We start from the raw sequence: 19,527 nt of genomic DNA on the forward strand, positions 1-19,527 counted from the left end.
TGCTTATGTGCAGACCAAAAGCATCGAATCCACTACGCGCCTAACCAGACCTGCAATCGGGCCAAGTCCGTGATCTGTAGCGTAGCTATTTTCGTTGCTCCAAAGATTCTGAGACTAAGCGGGACAATGCCGAACGCACACAAACCTTTGCTATGCAGTGCCTGGTAGTGAAGACAGAACCGGTCACTAGCCGAGTGGCTTCGAAACTTTTGACAAAGGCTGTACCGTGTGCTTTGGGGATACTTGCTAGCGCCGTTTATTTTTCGGCGGGCGACGGTCTATAACATTATGTTTTTGTTCGTGAACGTCACGTGCCACGTGAGCGCATCACCTGGTGGTAGTGGTGTTGGCGTGTCCCTGCATGGGGATCACGAAGCCGCCGCGAACGTGCAAGTTGCATGGCCGGTTCGGGTCGAACAGCGGCGAGTAGACGGGAAGCCAGTGGCCGCTCTCGTAGTTGGAGAATTCCCGACCCTGCACCGTAGCATGTTCGCAAAGGATAAACATATTTTGCAAGCGGTATCAGTAATGAAGGGACAAATTGTTGCTCGTAATAACTGAGCTATTTTCGGAAGAGTAGTGTAAACACAGTAGCGATTCAGTAAGTGCCGCCCTGTTAAGAAGGCTGTACTTATCGCGATAGAAGTGAGAGTAAACCTCCCTTTAAATCTCTGTCATCAGTATCATCATCATCATTACCAGATGCGGTGGCCTAATTTAAGTCCACTGCAAGACGAAAGCCTCTTCTATCGATCTCCGATTGACCCTTTGTTATCCAACGGCTTGCTATTGGGAGCCATATATTGATAAGCACGGTTTCGTTAAGTATACAGTGTGCGGCCAAAACACGTGCGAGTAGCCGAGGTTTCTTATCCATCGCTTGTAATGACATTTCGCATCTTAAAAACTATCTTATCCGACCGTTCACTATGCGAAACGCGCAAATGACCCAGGATTGGAGGTGGCTAGTACAGCCTATGAAAGCGAGGGGGCTAGCACAGGATAACGAAAATACCATTTAAACGCTCGGAACTATAGCTTGACGGGCTTTGGGCGGAGGGGCCTGCGAAAATTTCCAAAAGCTCGTTAGGTAAGCCAAAAAGAAACTTTATTTCCTTTCTTTTTTTTTGGTCGAACTTGCTACAGTTATCTTAGGTGCAACACCTGGTCGTCGCGCCGATTCTTCAAAGCTATCCCTCATTGTCGAAGCAAATGCCAGTGAACAGCAAGCTTCAATGCAACGGTTATGCGTTGAATTCAGCATGCGCGTGACTATGTTTTCATGCCATCTCGCGAATGGAGGATTAGCCTACTTACCGTGTGGTAGTCGTACCACTTTCCCGCAGGAAAGTAGCCTTCCACGGACGCAACTCCCTAGGAGATAAGAAAATGAGAGTTACTCTTCCTTCTCTCGCTCTCTTGGGAGACATTTGCGAAATGTTCTGCGCAAGCTAAGTCAGCTCGTGGCGTTGCACATTTTCGTCAATGAACATATCCATTTCCAGGTAAAGTAATCCATTTTTGTAGGCCGCTTAAGGAATTCCCTGGCATTCTAACGACGGCAGTCGTTTCACCTGAGCATTACCTTCCATAATCAAACCAAATGCAAAGAGCAGAACCATACATAAATATCACAATGTCCGACCTTGCCGCCTCGAATTAGTTTTGATGACAGGCGAAGTGTGCGCTCTCCTTCAGATGTTGCAATCTCTTTAATACCGCGCCGCATCTCATAAAAAGAACGTGCAGCTGTACCAGTGTCTGACAGCAATGATAAGAACACTCACGCCTTCGATCGTTATCTTTAATAACGAAAATACAAGAACCCTGCTTTGGTTTTGGGGCGCTTTGGTTTTTGCTTTGGCTGTGTAGAACACTAACTTAATCGTGATAAGTGGTGGGTATACAGTCTCCAAAAATCTTGATCAAGTTTCAACATTACCTGAGCCACTGTGAAAATAAAACGGCTCACTTAACATATGCTTTGTATGGCACCGCGTTTATTCTTTCCTCCGTCCGCCTGAATTGCTTTCCCAAGAGGCAATTGCTGCGTTCCCCTCGGGACACACACACACACCCACACGAGTACTACTGGTTTCTTAGAATCCTTTCTGACCATAACCACGTACTACTACTGCGATTCACCAGAAGAGCAAGCAAACTGTTTCACTTTGTGACATGCCTTGGTCAATTGCTTCGTTTCTCAGCGCAGTGGGCAGATTCCATCACTCGCGTACGAGACACATTTCTTTCTTTACTTCAAGATTTTCGGAACAAGATGACCTTCTTTCTACAGCAGACCTGACTGTAGAGTGTGACCTTTCCCAGTGCTTCCGCGTCAATGCTTATTTCCCATGCACCCCCTTTGTGCAAAGTGCGCGAAGCAGTGCGCGGGGAAAATGAAATATTGAACCTGCCGCTGTTACCGGTTCGAGGACGGGAGTCATCAAAAGGGCCTCGCCCCACATGAACTGCTGGTCGATTTCATACGTCTCCGTGTCGTTTGGAAACCTATTGGACAGAGGCAGACAAGAAAAGGGGGAAGGAGCATTTTTTCATGGGCCCAAAACACGTTCGTAAGCTTGCAAAAAAAAAAAAAAAACAGATGAAGAAGGAAAAGGCGAAAGCAAGCATTAGTCGAACACTTCTTTGTTCAGTGCCTTTTGCCGAACGCGCGCTTACATTTTATCGAACTTGTCTACACTCTTCTTTTACGTCAATTTACTAGCATTGTGCTAGCATTTAAAATTTCTAAACACTATTGAATTTCTCATCGACTGGAAAATTCGCTATTAGAAGTTGAGAAATATTTGTTTAAATAGGCATGTAAATTTTATATATATATATATATATATATATATATATATATATATATATATATATATATATATATATATATATATATATATATATATATATATATATATATATATATATATATATATATATATATATTGTAGTTGTATTCATATAGGAGGTGGTATTCATATAATGAGGAGGGAAGATAACCGATGGTCACTAAGGGTTACGGACTGGATTCCAAGGGAAGGGATGCGTAGCAGGGGGCGGCAGAAAGTTAGGTGGGCGGATGACATTAAGACGTTTACAGGGACAACATGGCCACAATTAGTACATGACCGGGGTAGTTGGAGAAGTATGGGAGAGGCCTTTGCCCTGCAGTGGGCGTAACTAGACTGATGATGATGATGATGATTATTATTATTATTATTATTATTATTATTATTATTATTATTATTATTATTATTATTATTATTATTATTATTATATTGTAGCTGTCCTAAATGGTTCTGCTACAGACAAGGGAGCTGCGGTTGCTGTGGATGGATGGATGGAATAACTTTAATGAAAGGTCGTGCGAGCTACGGGGCGCAAGGTCCCATAGGGCGGGCTACTCCCACGTGGAGAGGCGGCGTCTCTTACTCAGCGAGCCCATGAGAGTAACAAACTGCTACTCAGCAGTTTCGAATTATTTAACAAAGATGTCTTTCCCAAAATCCAAATTTTGACGTCAGCCCGTCTGGCCGGGAAAATACATATTGAAGGAGCGCGAAAAGATGCACCGACCAAGATAACCGAATCTTTAATGGCTTTTCGGCTCCCCATATGGGAGCCTTGTTCGCAATAAAACCCGTAACAGAGGCATAGCGTATTTAAGTACGTTTCAGTACGTGACGCAAGCAGCGACTGTACACCTTCGGAAGTGTCCTCTCGTTCTTATTCAACGTGTGCGCCCTGGTCTGTATGCGCAAGGATTCTAGATGCAGGCGTGACGCAAACTTCTATTTTTTTTTCTTGGCCTGAACATGTGCACTTGTCCGATCACGAATACTTGCCCACAGGCCAATAACACGTGTTCTGGCCAAGGAAAAGGAGCTTTGAGGAATATTTAACTCGATTAACAAATTTCGATATTCGGACATTCCCACTATTCACTAAGTTAATATATATATATATATATATATATATATATATCACAGTTTCGCCATAAAGGCTAATGTAATGAAATGAATTGAAGTAAACGTAAGCTGCCTGAGTAAAAACGAGCTGTCGTCCTACGGGTCCTCCGTTTCAATCGTGCCATTGGTCAATTACATTTATGCTTATTAATGAAAGCGAACGTCTTTCTCAGCGACTTTACTGCCACTTTTTCGTATCGGGTATGTTTCAACCCTCTTTTCTGGGCCGATCCCGGAGGTAGTGCGCTGCCGCGCCAATAAAATTACATCATTTTTCAGGTTTGAGTTGTGTTATTGTTTCTCACTTTTAATATTTAATTTAGTAGAAGATTTAAGCGAAAAGGCATGCACCGTCGGTGTTTTGTTTCATAACATTTACTTGTGAGCTGCCGTTCTCGGAATTCTGAAGAATAATTTTGCCAAGAGTGTAAGACCTGGTATGCGCAACTTTAGGGTTAGGATGTTAGTGTGGCAATACAACTCGGATATACGGCATGTGATACAGCAAGGCATGGCATATAGCACACATATACCTAAAATATATACGAAACCTCACGGCGACGCCGACAGCAGAAATTTCCTTGGGGTGTCCATATAACTGCTGTCGCAATGAAAGAGACAGTAAGCACAAAGTTTGCATGAGCACAGGTCAATAGGCTGACTTCGTGAAGTATCGTTTTTCACTAATCATGCTACTAACTATCTCCTTACTGAACCGACAGCTTGTAAACCATTGCCAAAGTGGAGTGCACTAGTTCTGCGGTGATAACCCTCGTCTATATTTTGTAGTATAATCGCTTCCACCACCGCGCCCGCAGTTTGAACCTCGTACATTAACGACAGGCTTGTACACTCAAAACTACAATACATTAGAACGCCAATATATATATATATATATATATATATGTATGTATTCAGTCCATAAGCATATTTTCCGTATCGTAGATGGGTAATTTACTAACACTGGCTGAAATTATTTTTCTCCTTAACGTCACTGTAAGCAGCAAGTGCGGCTGCTTCGGAAGCATTATGTGTCTCTTGAGCCATTTCTGGTGGTGTAGGTTTTGCTGCAACAAATAACCGCATTATTATTGTTCGCAGATTCAAGCATCATACGTTATTCTTCTTCAAGCATCTGTCCACGTCGTCGACTCATTCTAGAGACGTATTCGTCACTGAAGGCACGATAGTTTGGAAATCAGTATCCTGCGCTACTTACAGTGCTTACAGCAGTGGACAGTGAACCTGCTCTTCACAACATCACGCTGAAAATTGTTAAATGAAGATTGACGAACACTGAAATCAACACTGAAATCACGAACTGATAAAACATTTTTTTTTTTCAGAACTCCGTTTTCCTCTGGTGGAAAAAGGTTGAGTATTGACGGGTGCAATAACCGCCAAACTGCCTTTTCTTTAACTTCCCACCCAAATCACGGCATCGGTGATCTTGAGCTGACGTGATGAATTTCACACATTTTTATTTCCGTAATCTCACCACCTTTATGTCCCAAGTGTTTCGAAAGATGCAGGTGGAGCCATTGTTTTCTCTTGAACGCGAAGTAATTATTTTTCACTCGTACAAAGCTATCTATTACCGTGCAGACACTGTAATAATCCATGACTCGTTTCACAGTTTGCGTCTTTCCTTACTTAGCATCCGCACACGACATGGACCACCTTACCCACAGTTCCAGAAGCTCGTCAGTCAATTTATGTCAAGTTTATAATTGCCTTTAGGTTGCGCTTAACGACAATGAGACCACGTCTTTGTAACCACAGAAATGGCTGTGGTTATGGCGATCTGTTTCTGCGCACGGGGTCACGGACTCGACCTCAGGCCGTGTTTTAATCTAGGCAGAACGCAAAAACGGTCGTGCACGTTGCTCAGAGTGTTTGTTAAAAACTGCAGGCACTCAAAGTTATTGCAAGACACCGCTGCGCCATCGCTTTCATGAACGAGTCATTTTGGGCATTTTTTTTTCATTTTATCGGAGTAATTGTTTTGCTATATATTTCTTTTATTTCATATTTCACCCCAGCCATATAGAGTAGCATGTCAGGCATTTCGCTGGGTTAACATCTCCTGCTCTCATTAAAATCTATCTATCTATCTATCTATCTATCTATCTATCTATCTATCTATCTATCTATCTATCTATCTATCTATCTATCTATCTATCTATCTATCTATCTATCTATCTATCTATCTATCTATCTATCTATCTATCTATCTATCTATCTATCTATCTATCTATCTATCTATCTATCTATCTATCTATCTATCTATCTATCTATCTATCTATCTATCTATCTATCTATCTATCTATCTATCTATCTATCTATCTATCTATCTATCTATCTATCTATCTATCTATCTATCTATCTATCTATCTATCTATCTATCTATCTATCTATCTATCTATCTATCTATCTATCTATCTATCTATCTATCTATCTATCTATCTATCTATCTATCTATCTATCTATCTATCTATCTATCTATCTATCTATCTATCTATCTATCTAGAGATAGATTAATTATGCTGTGTTGGGCCGTTACATCACTGCAATCCGTTTTGTTTGTGCTGCTTTAAGGTGCGATGTCTGTAACAGACTATTAAATTCTTCGCAAGAGACATAAATACTAATTATAAGAATACACAGGTACTATGCTGAGACACCGGAAGTAGGCTCGAGTACCGAGTTTGCGCTCACACATGAAAGAGTGGCCTCGCCACGGTGGTGCCCTTGGTGTGCGCGTGGTGGAACAGAGTGTACAGGAAAGGCAGCAGCTCGTATCGAAGCTTCAGAGCATTGCGCGCCACCGCTTGGAAGTCTTCGCTGAACGCTGACGGGTCTTGAGCCTGAAAGTATAGCGACGAGAAAATGAATGGACGCCGATGTTCGGCACGCAGGAATCGGCAGCCTGCGGCTTGCGGGCGGAATGAATACACGCAAAACGGTATCACGCAGCCCTGCAAACATGAGGCAAAGGATACGCTGCCCAGCTCCTCCGCTCACTTTCGTATGCACAAAATCAAGAAGGGGGCCGACAGGTGGAGTAACACACTGTGCCAATAAATGTTATAAACAGGGATAAGTTGCATCATAAAGGCTGAGGCCTTTCTGAGGCACCTTATCCCTGTTTATAACTCGCATACACAAGCCACGTTTCAAATCGTTTCAAAACCTTTAAGTTTCTTCTGCTCAGTATTGTGTGCTATGGATGCATCTTGACCAAAAAATATTGCGGCAACTATTGTGGATGATTATAGCAGTCAGTGATGGCTTTCTTATGTGGCCTTGCTGTTTACCTTCATGCAATCCCGTAATTAATGGCGAACCTTGACCGGAATAATGGAACAGTCATATTCCAATGCTCTGGCGATAACCTAACTGGCGCTCCACCTATGTTATGAGCACCACCGTCCGGTCATGGACGGCGGATGATAAAAAAGGAGTAGAATCGAGCGAAAGGAATTCTTATATTATGCTGGTCCTTATGCGCGCAATCTGATTGGACAAGACTCTTTCGATATGGAATCAGTAACAACATTCAAGAAATTCCCCATGCAGCGGGCGCGTCTTGTTTCGAGGAATAACTAGATACGAGCGATAATACAATGAAATCAGGTATCACACTACCGCGCGTCATATGCGGTGAATGACACAGCGCGCATATGAATGCGCTGGCCTCATCTGATCCCGGTGACGTCACGCTGCGCGAGGCTGTTGTCGCTTGCGCCAACCAATCGGGCGCTCCTCCAGCTCCTCCCCCGCACCGGTGATTCCTTCTCCGCTCTTCCATTAGCTTTCTCCTTACCCTTGTCAACTTCTCTAGTGTTGTTATTAGTAGAAAGTCGTCCGTCCGGCGATCCAAAGTGCGCAAAGTAGACAAAGAACGTTATCGCTTGAATAATACAATTGCGACGACCTGACTCGTACCACAACGCAGTTTCGCAACGCCAGGTCTTGAACGGTGATAAATGTGTTGACGTGGTAACTTCAAAGCCGTGGTTTACGGCCCTTCGTGTCGCATTTATTCTTGCATGACATTGCTGGCTTATGTATATTCGCTTCCTCTGAAGTAATCCTCTCATTTGCCTCTCCCGGTTCATCAAGTGACCTCCTCCCTTAATGATTCCATGGCCAAATCGGCGTTTCTGCAAATTGCGGGCACTCGTCCTTGGGTCGGTTGCAGTAAAATCACACATAATATGAGAAACTGCCGTTGGTGGGCGATAAAGGCTTTGGTTGTGGCTGTCACTATGCCTACTAAACTGAAGGGCCGTCCAAACTACGAAACGTTCGTGCGCGGAAAAAGAATGATTTGTCTGTAAAAATACGCCAGTACATATACGTGTCCAAAGCACGTAGTTGAGTACTTACAGTACTTTCAATGGCGTTGTTGTTTCGGACTAGAGGATAGAAGATACCTAGCTGCATCCAGCGCAAGCAGAGTTCTTCAGTGGCATCATCGTAAAACCCGCATACGTCGGCGCCTACCTGCAAAAAAGCGAGTGCTTCACTTATTACGCAATTCTCACTGTGATGCACAAGCAAGAGCACGTTTCAAGTTGCGAGGGGCTAACCAACAACTCGCGGGAAACAAAACTCTGTCCTTCCTGTTTAGCGACCGCGTCATTAAGCTCGAAAATCCGTAGGTATGGTGAAGAGTGAGGAGACATCACGTTACAGCAGCAGTGACGGGCACTACGTTGCCTCAGTTTCATATTAAAAATACACGCGTCGAAATAAATATATTGGCTAGAGAATGGCTAGAAATATAATGTAGATATCTCGCAGTCACGTGCACGTTGGTGAATTAACGTTTATTTTGTGTTTCCTTATATTAGTATAGATAAGACGTTGACACCAGTAAGAGACACACGCTATTGCTTGTCATATAAGTGAACACAGTCAAACAGTACGAACCGCACCATTTAGATACAAAACATATCAGTTCACATACCCAAAGAAGAAGACTAAGAAAAAGGAAGATATGATAGCCGAGTAACAAACGGAAGACACAATAAATGACTGACGCTATTTACAAACACAAACTTTCGTTGCCTCATGCAGCCCTATAGAGCGAACATCAATAAGAAGCTTTGATTAACACAAATATGTAGTGATTCGGGTCATTCAAGTTCCCAGTTGAAAGAGAAATCGACGCGAGTCAATCACCAGTGGTATGCCGAAGAGGCCAAACTCGAGCATGGCGACGATAGAGTGACCCAGGTCCGGCCAGCGGCTGGCGTTGTCACCCAGCCAGTGGCCCACGTATCGACCACTGCCCAGAAACGTGGATCGAGACATGACTAGGCTGCGCCGGCTTCCGGACAGCGCGTTCAGGGCACTGCGCATATGTCGAGAGAACAACGCAAGAGTTAAAGCGCAATGGCAAAGAAACTCCATCGAGGATGCGGTTGATTACGTGGTCATGCGGCTCACTCGATCTGTAAAATAAATAGTGGGCATCCAGCTTAAAGTATCCTATACAAGTGGTATACACAAGAGAAGTCTTACAGGGGTTTTCACAGAAAAAGGAACCTGTGCAGGAGAAGAAAGACAAAGAGGAATAAAAGTAAAGACGGAGGTTAACCAGGTGATATCTTCAGTTGGCTACCCTGTGAGGTCTCGCTTGTGTAGCAAAAATATACCATAAAGGTGCCCTCAAGTATTGTCGGCTGGATCAAGACAAAACTTGCTCTCCTAATTTTATAAGGGTGGCAAATTCGTACAGGCAGTGCTATAAAATAAAGTTAGAAAACGAGGGTGTTGTGCAACAGATGGAACATTTGCAGCACGTTGAATGAGTAATTCCATTACTGTTAATGGCCACTTAACGAGTCTAGGGGTTCTGTGAGCAAAAGCTACCTAACATCTCTCGAATTTTTTTTTTTTTTGTACTCCATTATTGCGCGTAGAAGCTAACTTATTCTGCTTAATTTGTCGCTCGCCTAACACTCCTTTCCATAATGTATTCAATCGAGGCGTTTTCTGCTCTCCTGTCAGCTTCATTTACAAGAATTTAGATAGAACGAAGCTACCCCGAGCTGCTTGCCACTTACTTGACTGTTGCTTGGCTCATAGCCTTCCCGTAGAGGTTGTGCACATTGTAGTGGCGGTGCTTGCTGCCCTTGAACCAGTGTACAGCGTCCATGCACAGAGTTCTCTCGAACAGGCGGTGACCTTTCGTCTCTGCGCAGGCATACATACGGAAGTGGCGACAGATCAACGAAGAGTGAGCACAAGACAGGAGTTGGAGTCATGGGAACCATCGAGCTTCCTATCAAAATTACCAGAGGCGGCTCTGTTGCTGCAGTCGTTCATGTACCATGAAAATGATGTTTAGTGCATGAATTTGTCTTATGTTCGTGCTCGCTGCTTCAAACCTTCTTCTTTCGCCTTTATTTAGTAGGCTTTACCTGCTTTTACTAACCCAAATTTCGAAGCAATCTTCTTTCGCTTTGTTTTTAACGCACGAAGGTAGCAAGACTCTGTGCACGTGCATAATCGCTGCGAATTGTTGCACTCATGACGTTATATGCTGTTGGAGGTGATTAGCCCGCAAAGTCGCAAAGCCGTTTGAAGACAGAAGGACGAAGCTGAGGCAAATCCGTGTACTAACAATCGTTCTCGTGCTTGCTGAACCGCCATGCTTGCAGCTCCCGTAGACACAGAGCCAGAGTTCCTTTTAGTAATTTTTGTAGGAAACTGTTTGCTGATAGCCAAGTAATTAAACAAGACGGTTCGGCAATACTCTGAAACGTGAATCGTGGCTGGAGAAGTGTTAGGCGCACGAAGCTACAAAGCATTTGTTGGCAAGGCTCTTAAGTTCTTCCTTTATTGCTACCCTTCTTCTGGCCTTTTCTTGCGCTATGCAATACAGAACTTTCGCCAGCGCATAAGCTAGAAGTACCGTGAAGGGGCGGCCAAGTGTCGCGACCGCAAAAGAAGCGAAAGTAGCCCCTATAGGCATGTGGCCTCAGATGTGGGAAAGCTTTCATTGCTTGTGTGTAGATGTTGTAGGTGTAGGTCACGAATAGTATAACGTGACAGTTGGTGTTGTCGGACACAATGCATGGGAATCGCCTGTGATCCAATTTGCAATTGATTCACTCGATCATGCCGTCAGTCTGTGTGTAGCAGGCACTAGTGGCGTGTTTAAGAGTACAACTTGCACCTGCTCTTGGGCTAGTCGGTCCATCCTTAAAGCAATAGCCGCAGCTTTAACACGACAGACAATAATTATGACAGGATGAACGTATAGCGTTCGCATTGCCAGCATTGTATGTGTCTGCCGTGTTAGCGCTTAAATTATTGCTTTAAGAACAGTGCGCCATGCAGCGAGAAGAGCATCAACTACCGCTAAACCTCTAAAAAGAACACACATCCTCAGACACATAAGTTCTCGGGACGCTCTGCGACGAAGAATGCTATGTTGCGAGAGCAAGTACACAACGTCTTGGGGTTCTGACGCTTGGTATAGCCAGCTGTTTCGGCATAGTGCGTCAGGGGATCGATAGTGACAATAATTCAGCGGTCCAATAATCCATTCGCGCAAGAACTACAAGCAGGAAGCAGACTTTCGGCGTTGGCGCACTGGACATGAGCGGATGTGCATCCGCGCAGAAGTACACTTGCTACACACCAATAAAAACGCAGAGGGAGCCTGGCATGAGCTTTAAAGAGGCATAGGTTTTGAACAGGCCTGCGTGGACGCATGGCGAGTCGTATTGGAGAGTTTGGCGTACTGTGCATCTGCGCAGAGGTGGCGAGGGACGACCAAGAACCAGTCGCGGCCGTCGCAAAAGTAATTTGGGCTATATAGCAGCCCATCCCACACCGCGAAGTGGGAAGCTTGATGGCGGACAGCAACGAATGAGCGTGGCATCGGGGAGTCGCAAAGGCAGTCTGGGAGAGAGGCAATCAAGGGGTCCTTCCACTGCTCCTCAGCCATAGCCAAATTGCGCTGGCGGCTAAAGAATGTAGAGATGATGGCAGAGATACCAGCTGTGTCATTAGATACGGGCGAGCGAGAGGGAGATTGCGCTTCGGTGTCTTGACGGCCAGACTGATACACGACGCGCAGGGCGAAGTTAGCCGAAGTCCAGTAATAGGGGAGCCAAGCGGGCAAGGCGGCCAGATGGATCCCTTAGTGTGGATAGACAACATAAGGCGTGGTTGTTGGTAGAGGCATCGTCAAACAGGTATGGCGGAAACTTTCTGAAGGCCCATTTGGTAGCCAAGTATTTCTTTTCTGCGACTGAGTAATTCAATTAATTCAGTAATCCGGTTAGACTGCGGTTCGCGTAGGCTACGTATATTCGTCGCATCCATATTTGTCCTGGGCGAGCACAGCAATTAATCCGGTGCACGACGTCTCTTCCGCCTGGTTTTCGCCCTGTACGCTAAGCTTTAAATGGGCGATGCAACGGAAAATGATAAGCGTGACATTACCAGACAGGACGATAGAGGTGTGAATTAGAGAGCAAACGGGAGTTGCCGATGAGTTGAACAGGACATGTAATGCGTAGGGCGGGCAACCGGCGTTGCCGAATGGGGGCCAGGAGAAAGGAACTAGGTGGCTTGACGAAATTAGGAAATTTTCTGGCATAATAGGATGTCAGCTGGCTCAAGACAGGGGTAACTGAAGAACGCTGAGAGCGAGAGTAGACTTGATGATGATGATGATGATGATGATGATGATGATGATGATGATGATGATGATGATGATGATGATGATGATGATGATGATGATGATGATGATGATGATGATGATGATGATGATGATGATGTTCAAAAGCGCATCACTTACGGCCTTGCTAACTTTTATATTCTGCCGTTCATGCCCGGCGCGTGTAGACCGCGCACAAAACGCCTCAGTTAATTGAGCTGCCGAATAAAGTACATCCTCAATAGCGTTTTAATGAAACTTGGCTTCAAACATACTATGTGAACGTAATAAATGCGGAGAGAGCTTACTCGGTATTATTCTTTTATCTTTACACTATCGTGTTCAAACAGGAAGATTTAGGTCGTTTTTCACTTACTTGGTTTGTACGGTGGCTGATTTAGATTGTCCTGGAGGCATCCGTTGACCGAGCCGTTGGCGTAGTTAGATGGCTCATTAGCAGTCTGTGAAAATCAAAAAGAATGGTTATAAGGTAGCCAGCCGTCAGGTTGGCTAAAGAGAAAAAAGAAACAGCTACAGCGCATTAGTGTCTCGTCATCCCTCAGCGCAGGGACGCAAATTTTGAAGAAACATAATCAGGCGTAAGAACCTTAAAACCGCGATCATTTCACTTCGCCGACACGAAGTACAGAGAGAGTAAGTGACGAGTTTACGAAAAACGATATTATAATACTCCTGTGGAAGCTAATGCGAACATGGCTTACAATCCAGAGGCCGTCGAAAGGCACGACCTGGTGAAATTCGCGCAGTTGTTCCGACCACCAGGCTTGAGTCGCGGGATTTCCGAAGTCAGGAAACACAATGGTGCCGGGCCAACCCTGTCAATGGAAAGAGAGAAGGGCGGAGCTAAGAGAATGACGGCGAGATGGAACGGTTATACATTTACAAGGAGGACGAGTAATAAATTGTGCGAAACAGCGATAAAGTGTTCTTCCTTCGCCCTATATATATATATGTGTGGGCGGCTCTCTCTTTCTATCCTCAAAGCTCGCTGCTGTTGACATTAACGCCCACGTTTCCTCGATAGTGTGTAGCGATACAGAAGCTTCCCCTTGAGTATTTTTCTCACGGTGTTGGGGTCAACAATACCGTGTGTTGGAGGGTGTCCGGTACATCACAGAATCGGCACACGTATGAGAAGTGCGTGGGGTGCATCCGGTGCATGATAATTCCACCGACATATGTATTCGTCTGTAGTCTGCGGAGGGCGGTGGCTTCTTCCTCTCTTAATTTTGGATGTGGTAGTGGACATTCTCTTCTTTCTAGTCGGCAGTGTTGCAATACTGCGGCGTAGTTGACAAGAATGTCCTCCACCCTCGTCGACTTCCGCAGCCCGTGCGGCAGGAAATCCCGGCTGGTATGCTCTCGAGCGACAGCATGCGCTACTTCATTTCCTGCCGGGTATTCATATAATGAAAGAGAAAAACTTTATGATAGAAGTTAGTGAAACGCTGTGATGGTCAGGGTTGACGTCAAGTGCGTCAATGCAGTGTTAATAGGCGTTCGCCACAAAAGCAGAAACGCGACAAACAAGCTAAAAAGGTAGAATGGACGAAGATAGCAGGACTGAACCTCAAGAAAGACGGCAGTCTCGCCCGAATGTAAAGGCATTCGAATTGGCCGTTCGAGCGAGAGAGCGTATGTTCTTTTCTTCGTTCTAGGGTGGGGGGGGGGGGGGGCGGGGGAGTATTCGCAATTAACTTAAATATGATGCGCAGCATGACTTTTCAACATAATAATCGCTTCACATGAACTTCTATCTGCTCCGACAGCTTACTTTTGCATGTACTGTCCACTGCAACTTAACATTTTGGTGCCCACTGGTGTCAATCAAACTGGTGCCAATCAAACACGACCATCATCATCATCAGCCTTGTTACGCCCACTGCAGGGCAAAGGCCTCTCCCATACTTCTCCAACTACCCAGGTCATGTGCTAATTGTGGCCATGTTGTCCCTGCAAACTTCTTAATCTCATCCGCCCACCTAACTTTCTGCCGCCTTCTGCTACGCTTCCCTTCCCTTGGAATCCATACCGTAACTCTTAATGACCATCGGTTATTTACGTGTCCTGCCCATGCCCCCATTTCTTTTTCTTGATTTCAACTAAGATATCATTAACTCGCGTTTGTTCCCTCACCAAATCTGCTCTTTTCTAATCCCTTAACGTTACACCTGCCATTCTTCTTTCCATAGCTCGTTGCGTCGTCCTCAATTTAAGTAGAACACTTTTCGTAAGCCTCCAGGTTTCTGCCCCGTACGTAAGTACTGGGAAGACACAGCTGTTATAAACATTTCTCTTGAGGGATAATGGCAACCTGCTGTTCATGATCTGAGAATACCTGCCAAACGCACCCCAGCCCATTCTTATTCTTCTGATTATTTCAGTCTCATGATCCGGATCCGCAGTCACTACCTGTCCTAATTAGATGTATTCCCTTACTACTTCCAGTACCTCCCTACCTATCGTAAACTGCTGTTCTCTTCCGAGACTATTAAACATTACTTTAGTTTTCTACAGATTAATTTTTAAAACAAAAACACGACCGCCTGACTCTTAATTTCAGACAACGAACACAATTTAACGTGGCTCAGTGGCATCAGATGACGTCATGAATAATGGCGCTACAGGGTACAGGGTAGCTGTACTATGCGGTGCGATTCAATGTCCTCCGACGAATAGTACATGTATATCGGATCGATGGTTCGTCCCGTCATGTCGACCACCTTTAGCATGGAGGCTTACATTATTCCTAATGAATACAGCATGCATGATGATAAGCATACGACGTGATAAGACACAGCATATAGTCATGTTGCCATTTTGTTAATCTTTAGTGCATATGACCTGCGGCAAATCCCCCGCATAAAAAGAAAACATTCCTGTGGGCAAGCTTCCTTTTCTTTCTTTAGTCGTGACAGAAAGGAACTCCTCTAGTTACGCACGCTGTGATTGAACAGTCGCATGTCACCAATACAGCGCGCTCTGAATATGTATTTTCATAGCAGGCTGAGTTAAGTAATGCTCTATTCATCCGCTACTTTTCCTTCCTGCTTGATTTTTCTTTCCTTTTATTGCTTTCTCTTACATTCGCTCATTCGCTTTATTTTACAGCGAGCCTGTTAGTGCGACTATAGAAGCGCTCAAAAACGTTGCCTGGTTTTATAATTTTCTGGAAAAAGATTAAACAATTCGCAAATTTTATATATTAAGAAAATGTGGTGAAAGTAAGGGTCAATATACAGGTAGACTTTCAAATGTGTGACTTAACTAGGCGCTAAGTAAAAGTGTCCAAACCCTCCTTTACGACCAGTTCAGAAGCGTTATATGAAACGCTTACATAGTTTTTCCGCTCTCCTGGAAGGACCAAAAATGACAAAATTTTCTCATTTACAGGGAATGGGGACCACTCCACTGGTGACGTGTATCAAAAGTTTCAAGTGTGCATGTTAATTACGTGATTTGAAAATAATGGCTGGATACTCGTCTCCTCCCAATTTGTATCCATTATACGAGTCATGCAGTTGCATGTTTCCTGTCTTCTCGGTGAACTATCTGAGGCACGTTCTTTTTTTTTTTCATTGAAGAAATAAATAATGCGGTCCTTGACGAACGATAATTTCTTTTTCTGCGTAAAGTTAAGTACAGCATTTAAAGAAAGTTACTTATTCAAGCGTTCCAGGATGTTATATTGCCGTTATTCGCAATGTTTCTCATAGACATAACTACCTGCACAAGACACCAACTTCAAATTCAATGAGAGAGAGAGAAAGAAACGTTTATTATACGAGCCAGTGTCCCGAGCGAGGCCCGGTATTACCCTCAGGTGGGAAGGCTCCTTAGTCCAGGAACCCTCTGGCTTCGACTGTCCTGTTGGCCCTGGCGACAAGTTGTCGTTGGTCTTCCAGGTCGCCAAGGGTTAGCTCGGCCTCCCACGTTTTGAATAGGTGGTTTGCTTCTCGTGCTCGTTTTGCTTCCGCTTCTTGTTGCATTTCGCTGCCTTCCTGCCACGGGCATTCCAGGAGCAAGTGTGCCAGAGTGTCGGGTACGTTGCAGAGTGGGCAGAAGTAGCCGTGGAGCGTCCGGCAGAGGCGATGCATTATCGCTCCGCGCGTGTACGTCTTACTTTGCAGGCGTCTAATAATCACGCTTTCTTCTTTGCCGAGTTTATGGTGCGGTGGAGAGTACGCTCGACGCTAGAGCCTGTAATGTTGCAATATGGCCGAATAGTTTGTGGGTGCGGCCTCCGCCTCTTCTGTCGCGGGTCCGAGAGCGCGTGGGGATAGGGGAGCCCGGCTGACGTGCTCGCGGGTAGCGGCGTGGGCCGCTTCGTTCCCCTCTAGTCCCTCGTGTCCGGGTACCCACGTTACGCAGGTGTACGGGAGCGGAGTGCTTCGTCTTTTTAGCATCTTGAGTGCATCGGCCGAGATGCGGTCCCTCAAGAAGTTTCCACAGGCGGTCTGAGAGTCGGTGAACATAACCGCTGCATCTGTCCATGTGGTGATGGCGAGAGCGATTGCCGCTTCTTCAGCCGTTTCCTGGTTGCGTGCCTTGGTGGTTGCCGATGCTAGTTCGCAGCCTCGGGAGCCTACGACGCATAGAGCGTACGCGTTTCGATGCGGATACTTGGCCGCGTCGGTGTAGCGGGCATTCGGATCGTGCTTGAAGCTTCGTTTGATGGCGTTGGCTTCTACTCTTGTCTGTCTGTCTTCTACTCTTGTGACACACGGGATGCATGTTGCGCCGGACACGTGCGATGCAAATGCACTCTCGAACGTCCGGAGGGATTCGCTATTTCTTGTCCGTGTCTGCGACGTACGTCTCGCTGTAGTTCAGGTGTCGGAGTACTGATCTCCCTTTGGGCGTGAGCTTGAGTCGTTCCAGTTGGCTGTAGTGGATTGTAAGTGTAATGCGTAGCCAAACTTTGACGTTGCTTGCCTAATTAGAAACATTGCAAATAATTACTGAATCCTCGTTCTTTCCCTAATTCCATGTATCATACAAGCTTTGCAGTTGGATTCTCCGCCGTCCTGGGTGAACTAAACAAGGCACCGTGCTTATAATATTCTAACTTGTGGGGCACGTCACAGGAAATGTGTAGGCAAAGTTCCAATCGTGTGGATTAGTTGTGGCTTTTGAAATAAATTACGTATGCAGTGCCCCGGAGCGTTATGGCTGTGTTTTACGGGTGGCTAGCTCGCTGCCCTGGCACAACTACGAAGCCACCGAGACCAAACTTAACCAACATCTGGGGAACGCTATGGCAAATATGTATGTTAACTTAAATGCATGTTGATCAAATACAAATACAATGTTTGTAAAAAATTCGCTAATGAAGTGCTCCAAAGCGTCATATGGTCTTCTTACGCAATGTTTTCCGGTGTCCAACGCAAACTCTTGGTTACACGTTAATATTTTGCGAAAATAAGGGCCACGTTATGGGCTATATGTGATGGCGAAGTTCCAAGTGTGTGGCTTAATTGTGGTCTTTGCAATAAACTGCTTATACAAGGGCTCCCGGGAACGCAGTAAGACAGTTTACCGAGCGGCGGGAAATTTACCACGTAGTACTGGCACAACTACATATGCAAACTCATTCAAATTTAACCAACATACGGGAGAGGCTTTGGCAAATATGTGTGCGAACTTGGATCGGAATCAAATGCACAATTTGTAAGACATTCTTTTTTTAAGATCTTGAAAGCGTTGTATGGTCATTTCACCTTCTGATTCACACCGTCCCGAGCAAACACTATGCCACACAAAGTTTATATTTGGCGAAAATAAGGGGCGCGTTATGGCTTACGTGTAGGCAGAATTCAAAGAATGCGGGCGAATTAAGGGCGGCGCAATAAATTACGCCGATCAAGCGCTCCACAGCGTATACTACTTAATTTTACGATCGGCGGGAAATTTACCCCGCAGCCCTGACATAACTATAAAAATCACCAGAATCAAATTTCTCACAAAAGGGTGGACCACTATGGCAAATCTGTGTGCGAAAATAAATGTGTGTGTATAAGAAACCGCTTTAGCAAAGCAATTTTTATAACAGTGTTTGAAAGTGTTTCGCAGCCATCTTCAGCTATACGTTTCCCAATGTCCTGAGGAAACGAAAGTTTATATTTAGTAGAAATGGGGGGCGGGCGGGGGGGGGGGGCATTGTAAGTTGAATGTGTCGCGCAATTTAAACGTTTGTTCCTTAAGTAGGAGCGTTACAAACAATTGACATTTCGTACACTCGACTGAGATATATGAGCAAAGACACTGAGAGGCGGTCAGTCTCACCAAGCCCTGGATGGGCTGCGTGCCCCAGGTGTCGTTGACGAACACTCCGAGTCGCTCTCCGCTCTCCAGTGGAGCGTAAGGACCGGGTTCCCCACGCGGCACGGCCACCCCCGGCTCCATGACGACGGTAAGGCGCTGGCCGCGGCCGTGCAACTCCTTAACGAGGTTGGGCAGCTTGGCGAAGTTGTTCTGGTCCAGGGTGAACAACCGGTGCTTGTACAGGATGTCTTTGTCCACGTGAGCCACATCCTGGGGATGAGAGCGTTGAAAGTTCCCGTGGTATTATTATTGTTGTTGTTGTTGTGTTTGCAAACGTATGCACAATTGAAGGAGCGAAAATCAAAGCAAGGAGCAGGCTGGAAACTGCCATCGGAGGGCGTACAATGCCTGCCTCCAGTGTGCCTTAAATAGACTGGATGGCAGGCCATTTACGGAAGCGAAGATCTTGGGAGCCTGGCCTCACAGTTCATTAGCCCAGAAAGCAGTTCGAGCGCTTTTTCACTACCTGAGGGCAACAGACTTGAGTGCCCGACTATAGACATCCTACACCTAAGTTCT

General features: G+C 45.3%; 1 protein-coding gene across 2 annotated transcripts in view; it reads right to left on the bottom strand.

The window, feature by feature from the left end:
* LOC142572458 (lysosomal alpha-glucosidase-like) overlaps window positions 1-19,527 on the bottom strand; it is a 90,338-nt gene that overhangs the window by 9,016 nt on the left and 61,795 nt on the right. For both annotated transcript variants that reach the window (XM_075681586.1, XM_075681585.1), the window contains exons 10-19: window positions 18,970-19,218; window positions 13,386-13,499; window positions 13,040-13,124; window positions 10,055-10,184; window positions 9,168-9,339; window positions 8,370-8,486; window positions 6,696-6,844; window positions 2,427-2,511; window positions 1,318-1,374; window positions 332-474 (exon numbers count right to left, since the gene is read on the bottom strand). In XM_075681586.1, the coding sequence (XP_075537701.1) occupies window positions 332-474; window positions 1,318-1,374; window positions 2,427-2,511; window positions 6,696-6,844; window positions 8,370-8,486; window positions 9,168-9,339; window positions 10,055-10,184; window positions 13,040-13,124; window positions 13,386-13,499; window positions 18,970-19,218 (1,301 nt within the window). The remainder of the gene's footprint in view (window positions 1-331; window positions 475-1,317; window positions 1,375-2,426; window positions 2,512-6,695; window positions 6,845-8,369; window positions 8,487-9,167; window positions 9,340-10,054; window positions 10,185-13,039; window positions 13,125-13,385; window positions 13,500-18,969; window positions 19,219-19,527) is intronic.

Source organism: Dermacentor variabilis, chromosome 2, assembly GCF_050947875.1.
Source record: "Dermacentor variabilis isolate Ectoservices chromosome 2, ASM5094787v1, whole genome shotgun sequence".
Classification (NCBI taxonomy): domain Eukaryota; kingdom Metazoa; phylum Arthropoda; class Arachnida; order Ixodida; family Ixodidae; genus Dermacentor; species Dermacentor variabilis.